The sequence below is a fragment of the Solanum verrucosum genome, unplaced genomic scaffold (assembly GCF_900185275.1).
Source record: "Solanum verrucosum unplaced genomic scaffold, falcon-dt-bn FXZP01000229.1, whole genome shotgun sequence".
In the NCBI taxonomy this organism is placed as follows: Eukaryota; Viridiplantae; Streptophyta; class Magnoliopsida; order Solanales; family Solanaceae; genus Solanum; species Solanum verrucosum.
Genome location: NW_026020011.1, coordinates 5190461 through 5215733, shown reverse-complemented (window position 1 = coordinate 5215733; position 25273 = coordinate 5190461). Strand labels below are relative to the sequence as shown.

At 32.8% G+C, this 25273-nt stretch overlaps 2 protein-coding genes across 2 annotated transcripts; one reads left to right on the top strand and one right to left on the bottom strand.

Annotated features, from left to right (window-relative positions):
• Nucleotides 1-2388: 2388 nt before the first annotated feature.
• LOC125820072 (uncharacterized) lies at nt 2389-8772 on the bottom strand. The gene is made up of 14 exons (XM_049499487.1): nt 8572-8772; nt 6690-6801; nt 6234-6346; nt 6025-6147; nt 5594-5784; nt 5301-5376; nt 4611-4697; nt 4439-4519; nt 3996-4028; nt 3688-3741; nt 3568-3609; nt 3070-3148; nt 2904-2974; nt 2389-2578 (listed from the first exon to the last, which is right to left on the bottom strand). Exons 1-14 carry the CDS (start codon nt 8740-8742, stop codon nt 2489-2491), a joined length of 1323 nt encoding a protein of 440 aa, XP_049355444.1. The 5' UTR covers nt 8743-8772; the 3' UTR covers nt 2389-2488.
• A 4174-nt stretch (nt 8773-12946) lies between these two features.
• Nucleotides 12947-18578, top strand: LOC125820360 (cullin-1-like). Its single transcript, XM_049499793.1, has 18 exons — nt 12947-12961; nt 13913-14043; nt 14162-14261; nt 14583-14768; nt 14906-14953; nt 15043-15246; nt 15338-15415; nt 16157-16243; nt 16352-16432; nt 16528-16584; nt 16946-16975; nt 17074-17160; nt 17255-17404; nt 17491-17546; nt 17642-17762; nt 17850-18011; nt 18127-18270; nt 18354-18578. The coding sequence occupies exons 1-18, from the start codon at nt 12947-12949 to the stop codon at nt 18576-18578; spliced, it is 1962 nt and encodes a 653-aa protein (XP_049355750.1).
• The last annotated feature ends 6695 nt before the right edge of the window (nt 18579-25273 follow it).

Here is a 25273-nt window from a genome sequence, read left to right as displayed (position 1 = left end):
TTTTTAATTCTTAATTTAACTTTGTTTAAGAATTATATCCATTTCATGAATATTTTATTGGATTTTAAAATTGGAATATATAGAGCTTGATAGTTACTCACAACCACAACCTTGTTTCTTCTTGTCCAATAAGATTATAAACTTGTCTCATTTTCCACTAAAGAGATTCTATATATGATGACACCATCAAAAACTTTTTAAAAAACAAATATGCATTATTTTTTCTTCATGTTGATAATTAAGAATTTTATGTTGGTGCAATTAGATTCATTTAATAATTAATTGGATTGATTACCTCATTGCTTGAATCACTTGTATAGTATCTTATTGGTTGGAAAAATACTGATGTTAATGGAAGTTAGAAATAGTCTGCAACATTTAAATGAGCTACTTTAATTCGTTGTATTGATTCAAAATCTAAAGAAATGAAAATATAGTATATATAAATAAATTACTTGTCCATTTTTTAAGAAAGGGAAAAGGCTCAAATACTTTATCGAATTTTGAGAAAAAGGTTCATTTATGCTATTTATTAAAATATTGGTTAATTTATGTCATTTCTGTTTGAGAAAAGGCTAATTCATACCATTATTTGTTGATCGATATGGCATAGATGAGCCAAATTAACTTTTAACGGATGACATAGATGAGCCTTTTCTCAAAGTTTGATGGCATATTTGAACTTTTTTTATTTAAAAAATGATTTAATTAATGATGTGCCGGAATCATAATTGACCACGTGTAAAAAATTGTTTTGCAAAATCGAAATTGTTATCCGTTAACAAATAATGACATGGATGAACCTTTTTTCTCAAATAAAAATGGCATAAATGAGCCAACTTTTAATGGATGGTATAGATGAGCATTTTCTCAAAATTCGATGACATATTTGAGTTGTTTCCTTTTAATAGATACGGGACTCTAACTTATTATAATGTCCTTTCATGTCCGGGTGCAAACTGGAGCGTAGATCGGGAGTTCAAACAAGGATAAAGTTCACTATACAACACTTGGACTTAACTCAAAGGTAGCTCAGGAGAAGAGAATTAATGTCTAAGTCGATATAAACAATCATTAGTTTATTTCCCAATCAATATGTAACTCTAACCCGCTCTAACATCAAACATAAACCTCTTATCGTGATTGTGGGATCATCCCAATTCAATATTTTCAATCTCAAATATCGATATATCTATCTAAATTTACCAAAATTTAAGCAATGAAGATTAAAATCAAACGTTTTAATTTTGAATCCGCCTATGTAATCGGGGTTGGATGTGGGTGGGAAGGGGACCATGTGGATATCCCTCCATCCACTAATCTAGAAGGTTGAAAAAAAAATTATTTGTTTTTTTTTCTTTCGTCACACTGCTTTTTCTCCAAAGTTAGTGGTACTACACTTTTAATACTTGTTCCCCATTAGCCCTTTTTCCCCTCTTGTTCTTATGTTACAAACAATATAATATCCCTTTTTTTCAAAATGAATTTTTAATCTATTTTGAAACAGATAAGTGAGGATTGCTTCAGTGGTTGATCACATTTATCATCAATTAGTAGATTGACGGTTCAAGTCAACTAGTTAGAATGTAAGTAGAAACACTACCGATCCTTCTGATTGATGGAATGCAAAACTAAATTTTAAATTCTATTTTTAAATTTGAGGTTGAAATAATGAATCATATGGTAAAACATACTATATCGTGTCTAAAAAGGTAGCCCTTAGAAAATCCATCGAAAATTATTTGAATAAATAAGATATTACGATAACTTATGACTTTTGGCTTATTATGATTTCAAAAGGAAAAGAAATTTGGTGTTTGGATTCACTTCTAAAGATATCAAATAACAGCAAAAAATGAAAGGAACACTTCCTAGTGTTGGGGTTTTGTCTTGATTTTCTTACCTTATTTTAAGTTTATTTTTTCCTAAAAGAAAAGACAAAACATTAACATAAATGTTTTTACTTTTCCTGAAAGGAAAATATAATATTCTTTCATATTTGGTTTATTCTCTCCTTTTAGGACTCTTTTTCTAGTAAGAAAAGGTTTTAGGACTCTATAAATATAGGTTTGTTTCTTCTAACACAATAACAATAACATCCACAATGTAGACGTTTAAGAATTTAGTTTATGGGGAGATTTATTCTTTCTAAAGTTTATAATATTTTTCTTTTATATTAGTTTTCATATAATAATATTATGTTTTTAGTATAAGTTTTTGTTATCTGATTTATCAACTATATGATTTGCAAATTGTAAGCTTCCGCATGACGCTCAATCACCCTTCAGAACCCAACACCTAGTACATGTTCATTGTCATACATATGTACATATTTTAAATTCCTATTGACAAACTACACTTCTATATAGTTACATTACAAGCAAATCTAAACAATTTTTCTTTGAGACTGCAGTAATTCGAGTTTTTTCCTGTAAGACGGGAGCCAAGCTCAACGATATTGACAACATAAACGTACTCCATGTCGAATTTAAGGCTCTTCGAAGTCTGAATTGCTTAGGCTGCAATCGATTACAGGACAAGCTGAACTTATCATGAAGCTTTCAATGAAGGCTATCATCTGCATAAGCATTGATAATATTAAATTTGAAATTCATTAGAACCAACATTTCATAAGTATCCAATACTCGAATGTTTATTCAACATGCTTGAGATAGTATATGAACACAAGAAAAGAGGAATGGAGACTCTAAATTGAAACGAAAACGTTCACATTGCAGTGTAGGCCTCAGCAATGCAATTCTACTAATGTCATGTAACATGTTCAGGTTTAATCTGTTTTATACGTGTGTTTCCCCGTTCTCTCCTGATACGAGGACTCGAGGAGGGAGGAGGGAATAGGAAAGGAAATCGAAGATGCAATTTCAGAAGCCAAAATCACTTACTAAAGCAAATGCAGCACAGGCTAGTCCGAATCCTGGGAAATGGAAAGGTGCATGATCTGATAGAAATAAAGCTGGAAAAAAATTGACACCTTATTAACAATCAGATTAAATGGACTTTGTATATCGCGAACACGAGGGGAGAAAAACAAAATCCCAGTTTAGATACCTGTTAAAGGACTGAAAATTAATGGGGAAACTACACTCGCGAAAGAACATATGCCTGTTATGCATCCTTGAACCTTTCCCTGAAAACAGGAAATAATAAAACAGATTTTGAAACAATGAAAACATGCTATATATAGCTCTACAACGACAACATATCCAGTGTAATCTCACAAGTTGAGTCTGGATAGGATAGAGTGTACAAAGACGTTATTCCAACTTGGGAGGTACAGAGACTGTTTCCAATAGACACTCAGCTCAAGTACAAGCATATCAAAGCAGATCGAAAAAGAAATAACAGTCATGGCAAAATACTGTAATCATTTTGATAGTAACTACAACAAAATAAGTGTGATAATCGAAGTACAAGAGACAATAGATAGTAACAGAAATCGACAGACAAGAAACTACACGAGAAATACATTAACAAAAGCATTTACAAGACAGAATACAACAAGGGAGAAAAAAGAAAACAGAGTTTTAACAAATATTGATAACAAACCTGTTCATTTGGACCAACTTGCTTGGATGCAATGCTCTTCAACTGAAATCAGGTACAACATTTAGTGATTTCTAACGTTAAAACTATCGAAAAACAAATGATTATAGATACGAGACTTACACAAGGCATCACGAAAATAGACATAACGGAGATCAAAGCGCTAGCATAAGGAACCTGCATTGGTAAAGTAGAGAATTAGCCATATCACGAAGAACATACAAGCTAGTCCCTCCTATCACTTCTCATTTTACCCTTAATGACATGATTTTACAGTTACTTAAAACGTCATGACATGTTCATTATTACAAGTTTCAAAAGCCTTTCTTGAGTACTCAAAAACGTTCATGTAAAATGAAATGGAGGGAGTAATAGATCACAAAAAGGGCTAAAAACATATAAAATAAATCAGTAAGGATGGAAGAAATTACCCATGAAGACCAAGCAATGCTGTAAAGTAATATCTGCATAATTGAATTTTTGAGTCAACATTAGTTAAATAAAATCTTTGAATGCTTTAAATTGATTATTTTTCTTAGAAGAATTATCCTAAATAGCTATCCACTCAACTGATTAAACTAAAAATAGCCATCGGGTGTATAATAAGTATATAATTCATGTATAACATGTGTATCATCATGTATAATCCTAAGTTGCGCGGACTCTTCACTTTCGATGCTGCACCCTTGTCGGAATCTCCAAAAATACATCAGTTTTGGAGAATTCGACACGCACCCATTGATATTTTTGAAGAGTCGGAGCAATGTAGGTATAATCTATGTATACCAACTAGAAAAAGTAAACAGTAAATCTGTCTGACTATTTGTGTGAAGATACCGTGAAAATATAGTCAAGGATAGAGTTAATACTGTACATGAACACAACTAAAAAAGAGTCCAACAGAGAGCAATTTCTCCTCTCCAAGAGCAGGAACTAATATGGGCATCAAAAGAAGCTGCAAGAATATTAAAACATTAAAGATATAATAAGTTCATTGAGAAGCAAAATGAAAAATAATATGAACATATAAAACAAAAAATAACCACCTGTGATATGGATCCTGCAATCCCAGAAATTATCAACAAATCAGCAAATTGGTTTTTGTTGAAGTGAAACTGAGCCTTCAAGAAATACTGCAAAAAAATGCACTTTCTCATGTATAATATATGTATAATCGATGTATACTGAAAAGTACGGACTGAATCCTACCGGCTAGTTGTGTAAAGATCCCAATATTATACTAGATAATTAGAGGTTTATTTAGACTAGAACCTACAAGTTCACGCGAACCAAGTAGCTTTTATCCATATTTCACTACATCAAAAACGATCTTTAGCGGCAATTAATTAACGGCAATAGCTTAACTGTCACTAATTATGTATTTTTAGCGCAATTAATACTTTTTATAAATGTCCCTAAATCCTATAGCGACATTGGATCCAATGTCAGTTAACTAATGTTGGTAAAGACTTTAGCACTCTTTGTTAATAAATATATTTATCACCACTAAAAGTTTGTTTTTATTGTAATGTCCTATACTACCGGCTAGTTATGTTAAGATCCCAATATTACACTAGACAATTAGAGGCGTATATATCTATAAATATTTAATTGTGAACTCATCTATTACTATATATTAACTTGAGGTTTCTACAGGAACTCATAAATTTCAAATCATGAATCCGCCTAAGTTAAATATTGAGGTTCCCACATTAATGGGAAGTAGTGAAACTTACAAGAAGAGAAGAATCAAGTCCAACATGTGCAACATTGGCAAAGAAAGAAACAATAGCTGCATGTAAGAATGTAGAGCTGCAATTTTTTTGCAATAACCATGATTAATAAGAAAGCCAAACAATATAAAAACTATAAAGCATGAACCGTTATGTTGCTTGAACTCTTCAAAAATATCGTCATATGTGTGTCAGATCCACCAAAACCAAAAGTAGCTCCATTTTGTATGATCTGACACAGATGCAACAATATTTTTAAAGAGTCTGAGCAATATCGAGTGAATTCACAATCTTACCTATTCCTTAATAAACATAACACATCATTGAAAGATGGCAATGTCTTGAATAATTGGAATTTATTCTTTGGAGCTTTTTCCAATAGACAAATTGTCTCAATTCCTTTAGTAGAAATTTGGTCTTTTATCAAAGGCTCAGGAAGAAACATTCTTGTGTATACAAGAGCTATTATTGCCACTATTGCAGCAACCTGTTGGTAACAATAGTTTAATTAAGTCGTATACAATATTATTATGAGTTTAGCTTCTATATACAGATAGTACGTATTCTGTATAAGAGGTAACTAACTAACTAACCTTTTGTAACATGTTCAATCGCGTTTCATTATAGTGTTAGTGAATATAAGTTAAATCGTAGTATTATTAGTACTAATATAGCATTAGACGTTTTTAAGACGTATCAGAATAAAACGAGTGTCACGTTCACATACTTGGAAAGTGGAAGCCGTGGAGAGAAAGCGAGTAGAGAGATTTCCACAGACAAAAGCAGAGGAGGCAATGCCTGATAGGACTCCAAAGACAGAGGCGCGACGACTCTCTGGAACAACATCAGCCTGAATTAAGTTATATATATCGTCAGTATATATATAAAAAAAGTTTATTGGATAATATATATATCGTTAGTATAAATAATTTTTACCACATAGGCAAGAGCAAGGCAATGAACATTTCCTTCACAAACTATAGCAACCAGAGTTTTTAGCACATAGTATGCATAGAAGAAGTATTTTGTCCTGCTGTATGCCAATATCACTGTCCACACAAAATTAGTCAATATATGATCAATATGTTTTACACAATTTGAGATTTAATCTCACTTTCATTTCATTTTTTTGAGTCGAGGGCCTATCGGTAACAATCTCTTCATCCCATAAAGATAAGGGTATAAGGCTTGCGTAAACCCCACCGCCTCCAAATCGCACTGGTGGAACTACAGTGAGTTATTTTTTGTATTGGTAAAATCACTATACTAAATTCATAAAACTAGTTTTTGTAACAGTAAACTATCATAACTTCGAAAACTTAAATTTACGTGTTTTAATTTCAAAATCTATAATCAAACGGGAGCGAAGATGGAGGGAATAGTAGTAGGTACCTAGAGGGAATATAGAAAGGGTCAAAGGGAGCATGAGCATTACTTTTCTTCCATGAGTGTCTGATAGATTCCCCAACACAGGCATTATAATTAGTGATCCCAAACCTATTATCTGCACCATCATCAAATAAAATTAAAATTTACCAACTCATCAATTTCACCAAAAATATTGTATTCATCATATCCAATAAAAAGTCTAAATTGTACCTGACAATGTGAAGAATTTTAGTATTATTTAAATATTGTTAAATGGATGCGCCGTTATATGATTTTGGGATTGAGTTAAAATCAATATCTATTTAACAATTATCACTCTATGAAAGTCGAAGTCAGGTAGGATTGAGGAGTTCATTTAAACTCTTTTTGGTAGAAAATTATATTCTTTATACATAGTTGAAATTATTTTTTTATTTTTATATATATATAGTAGATGTTAAACTTCCTTCTACTTTTTCATGTATTTACATCTTTATATGTTGAACCTGTTTAGTGAAAATCTTTGCTCTGCCACGAACTCCGTATAATCAAAATAAAAACAAAATAAGAGAGGAATATGGTAGCTAAAGTGGGGTAGGCATGTAAGATGAGACATTTGCATTACTTGACAAATTAACTATGATAATTTAAAGTTAAAACTAGCGGAAGTTTCCCTTTCTAAAGGCAATTTCATAGGAACTAGGGAAACTTCTCACTTAAAAACAAGATAACGTAGTCTTTTCTTATAATATAATCATCTCGTATTCGATATTTACTGATTCAATATATTAATTTTGAAGAAAGTACAAAACCAATAAACTCAATATTATAGCTCTCTCACCTTTATTTATAAAAAAAAAAAATTCATTCTCAAAATTTGAATTTCAAAATCTCGAGACAAAAATAAAGCGGTTGAGTAATGTATTATATGCATCATCATACCATGGGAGTGATGATTTTTTTTTTATCTGGCTATCTAGGATAGTGTCCACGTGTTTACATTTATTTATTTTTTTGTTTAAATATTCTTCAATTTAGGCACATACGTATAGAAATATAATTTTAGGATGGTTTATGACTAGATAAGGCACATGGGTAATTTAAAAAATGGTTTATTATAAACACTTCTATAGTTGTAACTTTAAGTATGTTCTTCTCTATTTATTTATTTGTTCTTTTCCACCTTTTTTGATTCCCTTCTAAACAAGTTCAACAAGTACTCTCCCTTTGAAGTGTATTAAGATTCACAATTAAACTTAACTCTAAATAATTAACTTGATGCATGACAGATATACAGTGATGGATTCAGAATTTAGAGTTAGTGATAATCGCAACTCATTATATGTATGTTTTCAAGTTATTCATTTTGCATATATCATAAGATTTGAGCAAAATGTGAGAGGCTAGAGGAAAAGTAGCTAGTGAGCCATTGATTTAAAGTGTATGGCTCTATTAAGTGGAAAGTATTAAAAGGGTGGAAAACATGTCACTTTGGAACAATAAGGAAATTAAAGTCCCTCACTTTTTTTAATTAAATTGAAAATACAACTTTATTATATGAGCATTATTCATATATAAGACGAAAAAAAAAGTAACAAGTCACCTTCTATGAATTCCAGCTAAGAAATAAAAAAACAAAAAAAAAAAACACAAAAACTTAAGACATAAGCAAAATTACAAGTATTAGTGCCATTAGCCGGTAGGTTCAGAATGAGTGTTATTTTATTAAACGTGTAGGTACATTCTAAATTGTTTGTACATGCATACATAATTCCAATTGAAAAACCCCTTGTTGCCACGATTCATTGTGATTCATCAACACTTAATATCAACAACAAAAAAAGGAAAATAATAAATTCAGTTGAACTCACAGAACTGTTAATTTATTTAGGGAAAGAATAAATACCGTGTGTTGAATTCCGGTGAGATATATAGCAATGGAGCATTCATCTTTTCCAGGACAAATGGCTGACATAGTAATATCAGTAATGGATGGAATCACCATGAATATAGAGAAACAATGGAGAAATACTGTCATGAAGAGATGGCTTAGACCATTATTAGACAAATTTTCCATATCTTCAAAATTATTATATTGAAACAAAGAACAAAAAATGAGAAACCCCTATAGAGTACAAGAAGAAGTTTAAACATATATATATAAAAAGAAAATTAGTTTTTTTTTTTTTTTGGTGATGTTTTATCTTAATTTTGTTGTGATTACTTTTGGATTATCTTTTTCTTGTCTTCATGCAAAGTTAGCATGACTCTTGGGGAAAGTGTTATTTGCTGGCTCTAGCTTTATTATATTAGTTAAAAATAAGGAAATAAGAGGGAGAAGAAAATGAAATATGTGTGATGACAAGAGAGTAAAATAAGGAAAAAAGAAAGAATAAGGTATATATTTGCTATATTTGATAATGAGACATGAGGGGTTTGGGGGTGAGGGTGTTAGAGGTATTTTTATCGTGGTTAGAAGTTATGATGGCAAAAATATAGTTTTTGAATGTTTATATGTAAATTTTGAGGATAAAGGTGAAAATAAGAAGTTTCATAGGTTAGTCAAAGTGAGAGAAAGGAAGGTTCGAGATTTGGATCAAGTGAAGTACATCAGGGACAAGGATGGTAAAGTGCTGGTGGTGAGATTTGGGACATTTCAAGAGGCATTGCGATTTTGAGTATTGTAGATGTATATATGGTAAGGAGGTTAAGGGTATTATTCATGGGGGGGGGGGGGGGGGGGGGGAGCGATCATATGATATTTCAATGGAATTTGAAAGAGTGCAGATAGGGCGGGTATAGAATGGTGGACTAAGTTGTTAATATGCGGACGGATAGAGATGGAGTATGATGATTCCTTTGTATAAGAAACAAGCGTGACATTCAGAATTGTAATAATTATAGAGATATCAAACTGCTAAGTCACACTATGAAAGTGTGGGAAAGAGTGGTGGAGCTAATAATTAAGGGTGAGGAGGGACATTTCTAGTTTCAAGAACCAATTCAGATTCATGTCGGATCGTTCAACTACTAGAAGTCATTTCTTTGATTAAGAGACGGGTGAAGTAGTATAGAGAAATCAAAGAAAAATAGATCACCTTCACATGGTATTCATCAACCTAGGAAAAACTTATAACAAGATTCCGAGAGAGGTTCTATTGAGGAGCCCATCCCAGAGGCTAAAGGTATTCCTATGGCCTTACGCTAAGGACAAGTGCGATGAAGCTAAGACCTAGTAAGAATTATATTTTTACTAATTTACCTTTTTAACTCTTTTTAACACACTATTTATATTCTTATCCATTAATTTCAAAATTAATAGTGAAGGAATTTTTTTGAAATTTTACAATATTTATATTTTGAAAAGGACTTAATTAAGAACAAAATTAAAAAAATTATATCTTTATTTTATAAATCAATAAATAATTTTGAATATATATATATATATATATATATATATTTAACAACGTGAACAATTAATACGGGGATGCAAGAAGCAATCATTAAAAACATAAAAACTCACTTCTGCTTACGCTTTGAGGCGTACAAGTTTTAACAATTTACAATCCACTCCACACACTTTGCTCTCCAACTACTTGGGACCCTCACTTTTCATACTACTATTAATTAACAAAATAAATTTTATATTTTCTCTGTCTCAATTTATGTGGCGTTGTTGAAATTTTGAGATTCAAATTTCTATACTTTGATAATGAATTCGGACATAGAAGCTCTAAGTTTTTTTTCTTTTGAAATAAAATCTATATATTTGAAAATTACGTAAAAGTAATATAAATTACAATAATTAACAACTTAAAATATTTGAAAGACATAATAAACTTAATTGACTCTTGAAGTTTGCCGCGTAATTAAATTGGGATCGACACTATTTGATGAATTTCTTACTCACAATTTTTATATTATATCACTCATAAGCAGGGGCAGAGCCAGCCTTCTGTTAGGGGGTTCATCCGAACCCCCTCGACGGAAATATTATTAACTATACATGATTAAAATTATTTTTTTATATATATAGTAAATGTCAAACTTCCATCAATTAATTCGTGTGTTTAGTTTTTCAGATTTTGAACTCCCTTGTGAAAAAATCTAGCTCTGCCACTCTCATAAGCATAAGTTGTTGTTTTGGTGTGTAGTGATCAATTAAGTATTTTATTCATGAATTATCAGTGAAGAAATCTTTATTATAGTAAATTACTTTACACTTCTTTTCCCATAAAAAAATTATCTTCTTCAAAAGGGTTTTATACTAAAATCTTGATATACTGTTATTTCTTTATATATCATATTGAAGTCTGATTAATTTGGACTTGTGCTGCATAGAGTCCAATCTGAAGTAAAAATATTTCCTACCAAGAATTTTTTTCATACTCAAAGTTCGAACCTCAAAATTTCTAATTAAAGAAGGAATAGTCTAATCCATTATAGGAATGATTTCATAGTATCACTGAATTTATAATATATAATTGTGGGTTACTTGCTATGGAGGTAGCCTGTTCCAGTTGTCTTGTTTGATGTGCATTAGTTTAATTGTGCATAGAATTTAAAAAAATTTAAAAAGACTTCTAAATCTTGTAACTTTAAATTAAAGGTATATACATCACTAATGTATCAAAATGTTTTATGAATCTCGTCATGTTAAGCATGTCATGTAAGATGCTCAAATTTAAAAAATTACTTTGTCGGTCTATAGAGAATATTAATAGTTTAGTTGGTTGGCTACCTGAACTCCTACCTTGTTGGCGAGGATCTGATTCCCCACATTGTAATCCCCTCCCCCATTTTAAAAAAAAGAAATACTCTATCGATCTAAGTAAACACTTTCTCAGGTAAGATATTCGAAAGAAAGAACATTCACATATTGGCCCATTAGTAAAATTGGATGCAGGAAATCGATACACATAAATCTCGATTGTTTTTAATTTAAACAGTTGGATAAATGGCTATATTGATTAATTCTTATTGTTGTTGGGTTGAATGTTGATTGTTGGTCCAAACTATAAGCAAGCCCAATTATCATTTACCAGTACATACACGAGCTAGTGGCCCATAATAAGGGCTAATTGTGAAACCAAATGAAAAGTTACATATTTAGCCAGTCGATTTAAATAATTATATTCGCTAATTCAATAACTAAAAATGTAAATTATTTTGTAAAAAAAAATGTATATATCTCATATATCATACATTAATGATTTTGTTTTATGAACGTTTATTTATGTTAACTTCTCTTTAAAGCATTGTATGCTTCGTTTATTCGTATATTTTACATGCTAATTCTAGTTTCAATTGCACTTGTAATTTATAATTGCATATCCTTTTCGATTAATCAAAAAATAATAATAACAATAACTTATGAAAATGTGTCATCGATCAATAGAATAAAATTTTCCTCAAAACATTTCTTTCGTGGAATTTTCTAAGAAGAATCCACGACACTACAATTGTACTACTATTCACATGGTTAAATTTTTGTCTACAAATTGCATCGCTTTAATGTGTTATCGTGATAAATAAGTAAATATATAGTATTACAAGAGCATTACATTATAATCAGAGCTATCTTAACCACTAGGCCACTAAAGCTATCGCTTGGAGCCTCATATTTTTTGGGGGCCCCAATTTAAAAAAATATACTTATACATATTACTTAAAATTATATGTATTTTTAAATTTAAAAAAAAGCATGTAAGGAGTATAGAAAAAAAACAAAATAGTGTTAGTTTTCTCCACTTTTCTAAGGGAATGAAACATTTTTTGAAAATAATTTTCTTAAGTGAGAAATTGTGTTTCCTTATTTATATATCTCCTAAAAATTTGACCTTATATTATTATTTATCTTATACTTATCTTTTTTATTCTCCATTTTATTATTTTTATTCTCAATATTGAACTCTCTCCTAAAAAAAATGATTTAATGTTGCTTACAAGTTAAAAAAGATCAAAATTTGCTTTTGAGTGTCTTCTTCAAAATTTTAAAAAGTGCAACAAGCAATTATTATATTGAAAGAACACAACACTATTTAAACATTATTATATCAACTTATCGAATTCGTGAGCCAGGTTTTATTATTCTGACTTTATTTTATAATTTTTCTTAAACGTTTGTTATTGTTGATATTCTTAGTTAGTAAGTATATATATTCTCGTTTTAGTTATTATTAAGAAAAATAATACAAGTAGAAGATTATGATTTAATGAAAATACTCAATCAAATAAAAAGACTTGATTCTTTTCCTAATGCGTATATTGGTTATAGAATAATGTTAACAATTCCTGTAACTATTACTTCAGCCGAAAGAAGTTTTTCGAAACTAAAATTGATAAAATCTTATATGAGATCAACAATGTGAGATTGAATGCATTAGCTATATTATCAATTGAAAAGGAATTACTAAAACAAATCGATTAGAAAACAGTAATTAATGATTTCACATCTAAGAAGACAAGAAAAATAGATTTTAAATAGATATATACATTATTATTATTATTATTTTTGAAAAAAAGAATTAAAAAAAATATTAGGGACCCTCTTTAAGGTTTGGCTTTAGGCCCCCAATCTTGTTGAGTCGGCCCTGATTATAATTGTACTATTTCATGGATAGGATTTTTTGTTTCCAAATCGCACCATTTTTAAATTCAGCTCAATAATTACGTTGGTGGATTAATTAATTATAAACTAACATTATTTACAACAAAAATAATGTATTATGACAGTTTATGATTTTTCCTGATATAGAAATCTTTTTTTAGCTTTGAAATTAGTGATATATACACAATTAAATACGAAAAAATTGGAATCTTATTGGTAAACACCTCAGTCATGGCTGCTATTAGTTTGTCAACAACTACATGTGTGTAATTAATATGTGTAGCTACCACCAAACAAAATTAAATTTTATTAGGTGAAAGGGAAAAATTATTCTTTCTGATTCCTTATCCTGTAAGATATCTCCCGCTTTCATCCCATCCTGTTTATGATTGATTGGTGGTAGGAGTATATGCTGCTTCTTTTGGGTTTTGGGGGCTAAGAATTCATTGTGTTTTTCTTAAATCAATTGCTCTAACCGAACACTAAACTAGTCAAATTATGATGTAACCGCATATTGTAGTTGCATGTGAATGTGATCATCATAATTATTTAGTTATATTTTCTAATATATTATTGCTCCAGTGTGATTTGATTTTACAAATTCCTGCTGTGATAAGCTAATGTTGCTCATTTGCAGTTTGTGTTTATGGAGATCATCGAGCTGGAGGAAGGATGGAACATCATGCAGACGGGAATCACAAAATTAAAGAACATCTTAGAAGGCCATCCAGATTCATTCAGCTCCAAAGAGTGTATGATTCTCTTCAAGTATCCATAACATTCTTTGTGCTTATAGTCACTTCTCCTTTTTTCTAAATTACTATGTTTTTTGCTTTCACCTTTTCCTTGGCATTCCTTTTTGAATTTTCCTTAATTTGAAGAATAGTACTATCTATAACATGTGTACACAGAGGTACCCTCACGATTACTCTCAGCAGCTATATGAGAAATACAAGGAAGCCTTTGAAGAATACATCAATTCTACAGTAAGAACCATTGGCTTGAAAATTCTCTTAGCTTCTCACAGGGTTGAAGGTTTGTTGATGACATCAGTGTGCCAGTTAAATTTTATCAACTTGTAACCCACTAAGTGGTTAAATGTTCCCATGACAAAATTCAGAATTTGTTAAACATATGAACAAAACATATGTATGGACTATGTTATTGAGGTGGTTTATTTAGTGATACTAACTTAATACTTCATTTACCAACTCAAACTCACATGTAGTGAGCAGGCTAAAGAGCATCCTCATTGCTCAACTTTTCCTATTCAAGTTTCCCATACGTGTTTGTATATTCTTTTTTAGGTTCTATCTTCTTTGAGAGAGAAGCACAATGAGTTTATGCTAAGGGAGCTCGTGAAAAGATGGGAAAATCATAAAGTTATGGTCAGGTGGCTTTCACGGTTCTTCCATTATCTTGATCGGTATTTTATTGCTCGAAAGTCACTCCCTTCACTTAATGAAGTTGGTCTGACGTGCTTCTGTGATTTGGTTAGTCTTTAGCATTTCTATGTGATATCATATTGGTTATATTATCTTGCATAACTTTTATAATTCAACCTATAGGAATAAATACTCTTTATGCTGTTGTTGTGTATGATATTTACATTTGTGATTGTTGATAATAGGTTTATCAAGAGTTGAAAAGTAAAGCTAGAGATGCAGTTATAGCACTGGCAAGTCTCATGCCTTCTTTATTTGACCCACTTTTGTATCATACTATGCGCCAAGAATAAGAGTCTCATTGATAATCCTTTTTTATCAGATTGATCAAGAACGTGAGGGTGAGCAGATTGATAGAGCGTTATTGAAGAACGTGCTAGGCATATTTGTTGAAATTGGAATGGGGGAGATGGAGTTCTATGAAAATGACTTTGAAGATGCAATGCTTAAAGATACAGCAGCTTATTATTCTCGAAAAGCATCAAACTGGATTGTGGAAGATTCTTGTCCAGATTATATGTTGAAGGTAAAGATCCTATCTGCAATTTTATTTAGTGCATAAGTTGGTTGTATCCTTATCCCAGAATGTATACTGATACCTGTTATTTCTAAAACAGGCAGAAGAGTGCTTGAAAAAAGAGAAGGATAGAGTTTCTCATTATTTGCACTCAAGCAGCGAGACAAAACTTCTGGAGGTCAGTATTGGAATGAGGCACTTGAAAATTGAAATATTAGTATTTTCTTGGCATCTTAACTACTGATGAAAAGCTATTTAGAACTTCAAAATAAACTGTTTTGTATTTATGATATGTTGCAGTAACTATTTAACCCTTCTCTAGATGTTTAATTCTGTTGGTTTCTTGGAGTTCCCATTAATTGGTGTCGGATACTTGACTGCATTCCCCTTGGATGATATCTTTGAATAAACTGAATACTTGTGAAATGAAAGCAAAATAGTCTTTCCAAACCTTTCAATTTAGTTTGTTCATTGTACTCGGAGGAGGAATAATGTATTCATCTTGTGTATTTACAACTATTCTTCAGTGAGATGCTGTGCTTTCTTTTGGTCGATATTCTGATCATCTTTTGGAGCAGATTCTACTGGAAATTGCAAAAACTTTCCACTTTAAGTTAGAGGTGTTTCTCCATGATTATGCATCATTAATGAATCTCCTTCTTCATTGTTCTTTTGCTTGAAGCACATTTTCTTCATTGAGCCTAATGTACAAAATAGGGCTGTTGGTCAGTGATGTTTTTATTTTTATTTGGAGAAATGAAAAACATTGATGCATATAAATTTGTCTCATGTTGGTTTTATCACGTCATTACTTTCTAAGTTTTTACTTGATTAAGTCTATTTAGTTTTGAAATGAGTTATGTTCAAAGTGCCTCTGGTTGCATTTATTTTTTCAATTGACACTACACTTGTGCTGCAGAAAGTGCAAAATGAATTACTGGTTGTATATACCAATCAATTGCTTGAGAAGGAGCAAGGATGCCGAGCTTTGCTTAGAGATGATAAAGTATTAATTCCTTGCATATTAGGTGTCTACTAGTCAATATGTATTTGACTTCTTATGTGAGGATCTTTTTTTTCCCCCCTCCTTTGATCCACCCCTTTTTCATGTCAGGTAGAGGATTTATCTCGAATGTATAGGCTATTCCACAGGATCCCTAAAGGTTTGGAACCAGTTGCAAATATGTTTAAGCAGGTATGGTCTTCTATTTAATTGTTGAGCAACTACAGGGTTTTCGTTGAGTGTTTTTTTTGGTGGTTAAATACTTTGTTATGGTACATATTTTGCAGCATGCCACTGAAGGCATGGTGTTGGTGCAACAGGCCGAAGACTCAGAAAGTAACAAGGTCTGTTGACTGAACATGTTGTGCTTCATTTGGCAATATGTTTTTTGGCCCCTTTTTCTTATTTTAATATCCATGCTTCTTGAACTAGTAGAGAAAAAGTTTAGGTGTATGGGTAGGAAAAATCAAGGGAAGTTGAAGGGGAGAATGCATAGAGCAACCTATCTTTGAGAACAATCAAGTAATCTAGAAAAAAAAGGAGTTCAAGACTTTGAGTAGATTAAATAGCATTATCAGAAATACAAAGATATATGTGAAGTTGCATCCACAGGCTGTTCTTATGATCTGCGAGCTATTGTTTTTCCTTTTGGTAGTAACTGATTTCAGTGCATTTTGAAGTTCTGATATTTAAGTAGTTCTACAGGCTGAAAGTTCCAGTGGTTCACAGGAGCAGGTAAATCCACTTATCTGAATTTCTACTCAAGTTGATTTTTCAAGTGTAATAGCTCAGGAGATGGTTCAACTTCAACTGTGTCCGATCTGTTTCCTCAGGTCTTTGTTAGGAAGGTTATTGAGCTGCTTGACAAATATATGGCATATGTGACCGACAGTTTTGCAAATAACTCTCTCTTTCACAAGGTATATCCAGCTGTTCACAGTTGCGTGGTTATACTTTTTACCTTGAATAATTTGAGATGTTATTTCTGATGTCTTAACTTCTGAACTTTTATAGGTTTTGAAAGAGGCATTTGAGGTCTTCTGTAACAATTTTTTTGCTGGCTGTTCTAGTGCAGAACTCCTTGCCTCTTATTGTGATAATATCCTTAAGAAGGGCGGGAGTGAGAAACTCAGTGATGATGCTATTGAGGAGACATTAGATAAGGTAGCACTAACCCTATATCCAGCTTCGCTTTCTGGTGGTCACTCGATTTTTCAGGATAACTTCATAATTGTTTATATTTCATATAGGTGGTCAAGTGTCTTGCGTTTATCAGTGACAAAGACCTTTTTGCTGCGTTCTACAGGTTGGAAGCTACATCAATTTTTTTTTTGACCCTGTAACTAGTTCCTTGTTACATCTCTAACCATTGAATATGCATTTGTCTTCATAATTTTATAGGAAGAAGCTTTCTCGGCGACTGCTTTTTGATAAAAGTGCCAATGATGACCATGAAAGGCTCATCTTAACAAAGTTAAAGCAGCAGTATGGTGGACAGTTTACGTCAAAGATGGAGGGAATGGTGAGGAGAGTGTATAGTACTACTAATTTTATCTTCCCCCCGTTCAAATTGTCTTGTCAACACTTATTGTTTGAAATAACAAAACAGGTGACGGACTTGACTTTGGCGAAGGAAAATCAGAGTCACTTTCAGGAATATCTCAGTAACAACTCGGCAGCTAATCCCGGAATTGATTTGACTGTCAGAGTTCTTACAACTGGCTTTTGGCCTAGTTATAAATCTTCTGATCTGAGTCTCCCTGTGGAAATGGTGAGATCTGCTTCTCATCTGATATAATGATTCAATTTCTGCTGCTGATTTGATCTTTCCTTTTTTTTTTTTTTTTTTTTTTTATGGGTGTTTTACTCCTCTGTTGGTATCTCAGGTGAAGTGTGTAGAAGTCTTCAAGGAATTTTATCAGACGAAAACGAAACACAGGAAATTGACCTGGATTTATTCACTGGATACATGCAATATCAATGGCAAGTTTGAATCAAAAACTATTGAACTTATTGTGGGAACTTACCAGGTGATCAGTTTGTGAAATAGTTCTGCTGCAGCATCGCTGTTCTGATACCAAATATGGTTACTGATTAATGATCTCATTTTCAGGCTGCTGCTCTATTACTGTTTAATGCTTCAGATAGATTGAGTTACTCAGATATCAAAAGTCAGTTAAATTTGGCTGACGATGACTTGATCAGATTGCTTCAATCCCTGTCATGTGCCAAGTATAAAATTCTGACCAAAGAACCTAGCAATAGAACTGTTTCGTCAACGGATCATTTTGAATTTAACTCCAAGTTCACTGACAGAATGAGGAGGATTAGGGTATAGATACTGTTTAGAGCTACTTGTATTTTGCTTTGATGCTTACTTTGTGTATGCTTTGTGGACACTTTTTCTCAATGATCTTATTGTATCGTTCAGATCCCTTTGCCTTTTGTGGATGAAAGGAAAAAAGTTGTTGAGGATGTTGATAAGGACAGACGTTATGCAATTGATGCTTGTATTGTGCGCATTATGAAGAGCCGGAAGGTGCTTCCTCATCAACAGCTCGTGTTGGAGTGTGTTGAGCAATTGAGCCGCATGTTTAAGGTATGCTGCATCTTCACCATTTGGATTTCCTCTGTTTAGGTATTCCATTTAGGAAAGTGGACATGATTTTGGTCTGCCTAATAAGCAATAATCATGACATTCAATTTGACATGGAGGAATGTTGTTGCTTCTATGCCAGACATTTCATTTTCTTTCTTGCTATCTAATTGCGTGTTACTTAAAACATCTTTTCATTTTTAAAAGTAAGTCATCAATGTCCTAGGGATTGCTTTGCTGATAGAATATCTTAGATGGTTATTGCTTGTTTTGCTTTTCCTAGTACTGACTATTCAAAATAAAATAAAAATGGAGAAGTGATGATGACGGTTGACCACAGGGGTAACAGGAGGATATTGACTCCTTTGTGTCCAGCTATCTTTTTTGTTGTATTTTGAACTTCCTCTGTCTTGGTCAAAATTTTAAATGAAGAGAGTTATTCAGTCCAAAATAAGTAACCATTCAACCACTTGTCCTTTATCATAGGTATCGGGAGGAACTACCTGAAATTTTTTTCTCACCTCCAGTATATTTCCTCTAGTTTGAGGAATGTGTGACCACCTCAAAACTAAGAGAGGTATCCATAGATATATAAAGTAGGATATGCAGAGTGCTGGAATTTCTGTTGAGGTGTCATCTTTGTAACCCAAACTTGCCAATGTATTTCATCGTATTCCCTTCTCAAGTTTCTTCTCTGCCTTCAAATGTTTTTTTCCTGAAAAATAGTTATAGGCTCTAGTTGGAGAGATGTGTTAGCTTGTCTATTCTAATTATTGAATTTTCTCTTGTACGTGCCGAAAAATAATGTAAAATTTCTGTGTAGCCTGATTTCAAAGCAATCAAAAAGAGGATTGAAGATCTTATCACTCGTGACTACTTGGAAAGAGACAAAGAGAACCCAAACTTGTTCAAGTACTTGGCCTGAGGCAACAAGCTGATACCTTGGTGATATTGACTTCTCTTGGCACTAGATGGAAGTGTGTACAGCTGGATTTGATTGTTAGCCAAGGAAATAGCAGCGATTTTTTTTTTACCTTTGCCTGAGTAGGCAACTTGTGCAGTTGTTAGTATATCACCACTTTTTTTTCAGAAGTTGGTGGCACGTGTTAGTATATGCTTTGGTGTTTCTATATAAATGGTTCAATGTGGACAATATTATCTTAACTTGTTCCATGGCACGAGTAGGTTTCCTTTTGAACAGAAAATATTACCATTTGTTCAATAGTATCATGGTTCAATGTACTATTTTAGGTGCGGTGTGAAATGTGGAATAACTAAATCTTACATAATTAATTACTACATTTCTAATTCCTGAACCAACACCATACCCTAATCTTTAATGTGTCAACAAAAAAAGGTCCAGACGTGAGAGATGTCAAATGTACAGTTGTGTTATCAGAAAAAATTAGTTAATAGTTACATATTAGTGGTTTGTTTGGTGTGGGGGGGAAAGGCTGTATTGCGAAGAGTAAAGAGCCAATTGCCAGCGCCAAATATGTAGAATTATTATTGGGTCATTGTCCCCACAACAATTGGCAATGTTGACTTGGACCACTCCATTACTACAATCTAGTATCGGATTATTATATATAAATAATCCGATATTAGAGACTTTAACCTATATCTATTGTCTAGTGTAGTGGCAAAGGTTTTTAGAGTGTAATGGCCCAGTGTTGAGAGGAATATTGAGAAATTCCTCCAACATTATATGTACATACATTGGTTGGTGATTATAAACATATATATAATCGGACGAGTGCACTGGAAATTAAGCTTAGTTTAGGATTACATTGTACAGTTTTGAGCAGGTCTTTTCGTGGCCACACCAATTGTTGACATGTTATAAGCTGATTGACTTGTTATTCTTTCTTATTATCGCATGTTTCTACAAAAGAGGCACAAATTAATTAATCCAATGATATTTCTTGTCTTGGAGTAGAGAATCAAATGAAAATCATATGATCACTTTCATTGTATGGCTCTACTTTCTCCATCTCAAACTTAACTTTCAAATGTCTTAGTATGTGTTGAAAAGTTACTTTTTGTGGAATATGATGTGCAGTAGCTAGCATGTATATATGGAGCTAGCTAAATAAAGCTGATTATTTTCTGGTTTTTTATAAATAGGGTCCAAGTAATTGAAGAATCATTTTTTCATGTATGAGAAAATTAAAGTGGAAAATGGAGTAATGATGGATGTTGAGCTTGCTCGGCTAGGGTGAATGTGTACGTTCATGAACTGGATCGTGATTCGGAGGGAAAGGAAAATGTATGCTATACGTTCATGAACTGGATCAAAATGGGTTGCAATCCATCCCTACCAGCTGTTGAAATCATGTCTCTCCACCCCATAGTTATATATATTTCAACCTAATTTATTACTCTATCTATCTATATATATAATAACAACAAACAAATTAAATGATATACTTATATCCTTGCCTATACTGCAAACAATGTAGTACAGTAACAGTTTCCTCAATTGCCATTTGCTTAATTCAACAACAAAAGAGAAATTTGGTGAATTTATTTAGTCTCCCTCTATGCTTACCTACTTTCCGAGTATTTTATCTTTATCTTCTTTTTTTATATACCATATATATTGCCATTGAGAAAGAAATTACATTTGAAGAAGCAGGGTTAGGCCATACCTTCTTGCGAGTTTGGTTACACAGTCAAACCAAACACATGAGTGCACAAAAGATCTAAGCTAAACAAGCACTAGTACACTTAGAGAGGTTCAAGGGGGATCATAGCTCAAAGTATTTGCTTTACGCTTTATGACTCTAAAGGAAGGGCATACCCACCTATCTATGTAGAGAATCCCTTTCACTATTCTAGGGATGGTGTTGAAGTGAGAGTTGATCTAGATTTGTACATGAGTAGGTGAGTGACTTAGGGAAGCTAATTTGTCAACACTTTATTAGTTTCCCTAAAGTAATGTTGAATAGGAATATCATATATGCCTACAAGATTCTTTATCTCTTTGACCGTGTCTTCGATTCTCTAGGGGATTGCCCAGACAACGATGGTGCAATTAAGCAACAATAAAGAGTCTGCCTCAGCAATGATAGAACTCAAACCATTAACTCTTCCTCGATAATCCCTAAAGTACACCTCCCCCACCATAAGTTCCATTAATGCAGGATTCATCGGTGTTTAATTTAAGAACAGGGGAAGAGGGTTTAATCCACTTGACCACTCTGACGATCTTCTCAGCCATATTTTTATCAAAATCAAACAAATGTCTCATCAACTTTCACTTTGGATGCTTTTGAATCTAGCTAGCTTTGATAAGTTGACAGATGTTGAAAGTGATTAGAATGTCGCATGTTGATAGAAAGCTTTTCTGAATCATATTTGGCGCAACACTTGGGTCTCCATAACTCCCATATCACTATAGGTGGCATAATTTTAAGGATATATGCAGCCACCAAATTTTCGGCCTTAGAAATTCCAACATTCGACTAATAAGCTTCTAAGAGTTCTGCTTCACTGATGCCTAACCATCCTGCAAACCTTTGCCACATTGTTTGTGCAAATTCTCCATTATAAAATAGATGTTCAACATTCAACGTGGTTGATGTCATACCTGCAATCATACAACAACTACCCTTTTAGGTATAAATACAAATAATTTTTTTATAAATTCATTATACAAGTTTTCTACAACCTATATGAACAAATATATTTTGCAATACGTACGGTTCATTTATGAATAGTCGGACAGATGAAATAAAATTCTTTCATTTTAATCCTTAGAGCTTAATGCGGGTTCAGAGTAAAATTTAATAAAATGTTATGACATGAATATGAAGAAGTCCTAATTATGATTAATTTCAATAGTTATAGTGTCATTAATGAATTTTAACAAACATAAATTTATACTGTAGTAAAGTTTTATGTTAAAAATGGGCCCAGTATGAATTTGAGCAGCCATCCATCCCTCAGTAGTGGATCTTGAACCCACTCACCCTTAAATACTTGATATATACTGCACCATTTGCCCACACGCAACCAAATTTCACCACATAGCTCTACTCTCGAACCTTCTACATGGAAGAAGACGGTGACGATTTTGTCGTTGATCAACCGCCGCCGCCGCCGCCGCCGGAGCTCGATAGACAAGATGTCGGAAAGTTGCTACATAATTATGCATACACCACTTTGTGTTAATTTTCCTGTCAAAATTGTATAATGATTCATATTTTCTGTAGATGTGATCATTATCGGCGACGCTGTAAACTCCGAGCCCCTTGTTGCAATGAAATTTTCACTTGCCACAACGAGGCCAAGGTGCTTGCTGCTTTCTTATAAAAATACTACAACAGCCACTGCTCCGGTGCCCTTTTATCACTTATTTTGAAGTAGAACATACTCCATCCTTATTTGGAAAACCTAAACAGTCGGTGGTTAGTCTTTACATATATGTCCTGCTGCTAATTAGCTGTGTAAAATTTAATTAACAAGTCGCAGGTCAAAATCCATCCATAATCAGAGGCGAATCTAGAATTTCAAAAAGACGGGTGCATCATTGTCAAGGAAGGCTCTGTCCCTTTAAGAAAAAAAGCAACTAATTTAGGCTTTCAAATTTGAGGGGCCTTATTTATTTTAGCAATAATAAATATAGGTTTTTCATAAGAAAAATATTAAATACATTTGCAAAATAAATAAATTTTATTATAAGAAAAAGTCATTAGAAGAATTTTAAAAAGGCTGAATGCAGAAACTCTTTTTGTGAATAAAATAAAATGCAAGGTTGTGAAAATGCAGCATCTGGGAATCGATCCCTCAACCTCAAAGTGGAAAACTGATACTCAAACCAGTGAACCATCTAGTTATTTGTGTTCATGGGTTCCTTCAGTTGCTATTTGATATATTTTAAAAATTATACAAGTAATACATCGAGTTTTGTCGGATGACCACGGGTTCAGGTGACCCATTTTTTAAGCTTAAATTCGCCCCTGTCCATAATATATCTATGAACAACCAATTTCCAGTTATCACATGCGAACACAAGTATTTTATTAGGAAATAGATGGACAAACACTCATTTTTTCTTTTGCCCTTAATGTGGGATTCTCTGGATCCAACATACATACTAACTAGTTTCCGCTTTCTGTAATGGTCTGGTGCTATTGCTTCATTATAATAGTAAGAGACCTTCCTTGCTTTATAAACTGTGTATGGTTTTTACTGAAGCTTGTGTTTGTTGGAATCGGAATGCTTTGACCAATCCCAAGGAAAGCAAGTACGAGTAAAGCTCATATTATTGATTTCCTCAGATGAGATAAGATTTTAGTTCATGAATACTCACAACTTTTATGGGGATTGATGTTGGATCTCATTTTTTGCTACAGGTTGTTTGTGCCACTGAACAACAACAGGTTTGTTAAGTTCTGTTGCTACACTTATCTATCATTTGAGTGTGTGTCTCAAGTTTATGGACTTTTCAGCTGTTATAGTCTGTGATAAAAAATTTTCTGGCTTGTGTTAAATAGGTTGCTGAGATCTGTTCAGAGTGTGGAGTCAAATTTGGGGAGTACTTTTGTGAAATTTGTAGATTTTACGATGACAATGTAATGCTACTATTTTATTTTTCTCTTAAATATTTTTGGATGCTAGAGTAACCAAATAAATATTTGTTTCACTGTGATGACTGGAATTTGCAGGTGAATATTGTATTCAGCCTCCATTCTGCCCTTACTCATTCCAACTATCTAAACAACATATATGTCACCTGTGGTACTTATATACGCAATTGGTGAAACAGGGTCGGTTACTGCCTACTGGGATTAGGATACTAATATAAGTATAGAACTTGGGTCTGTCATTCCAAACCTCACAAGAGTTTTTAACTCTTTTTATTTAAGCTGATGCAGTAAATTAGCTTAGCCAAGAGGTAATAGTTGATGGCATGTGAGGTCTTCGACTTAACACTTTATGGCTGCCACATCACAGCTTAACCAACACTACACAAAGGAGGATTAATAGCATGAGGGTGAATTTCCATTGCTAATGTGCAGCATCTTCTTTCATTATCCGAACAAAACCAGGCATGTCAAACCTTGGCACAGCCACTGTTCGGTATATGTAAAGTTTATCAACAGGGCAGCTTCTTGGCTGCGTGCGTGTCCAGAGGACCCATCTCATCTATAAGGCATCTTCTGACTTAGCAATTTACAGGCTCCAAAACTTACTGAACAAGAAGACATCCAAAGGGATCTGTCTCCAGTTTTGCAGCATTAGCCAAAAGAAGGCCAGAAAGAGAAAGTCGCCGCAACTCTTTGCATTGTTCCACAATTGCCCCAAAACCAGCATCAAAGCGGTTCAAGAGTCAAGTAATCAGGAGTTCGAGGTTCCAAAATATACAAGCGAAAACGAACCATGTTAGGACTGTTTCTAGCAATAGTAATTAAAGCGGCATTTGTCATTTG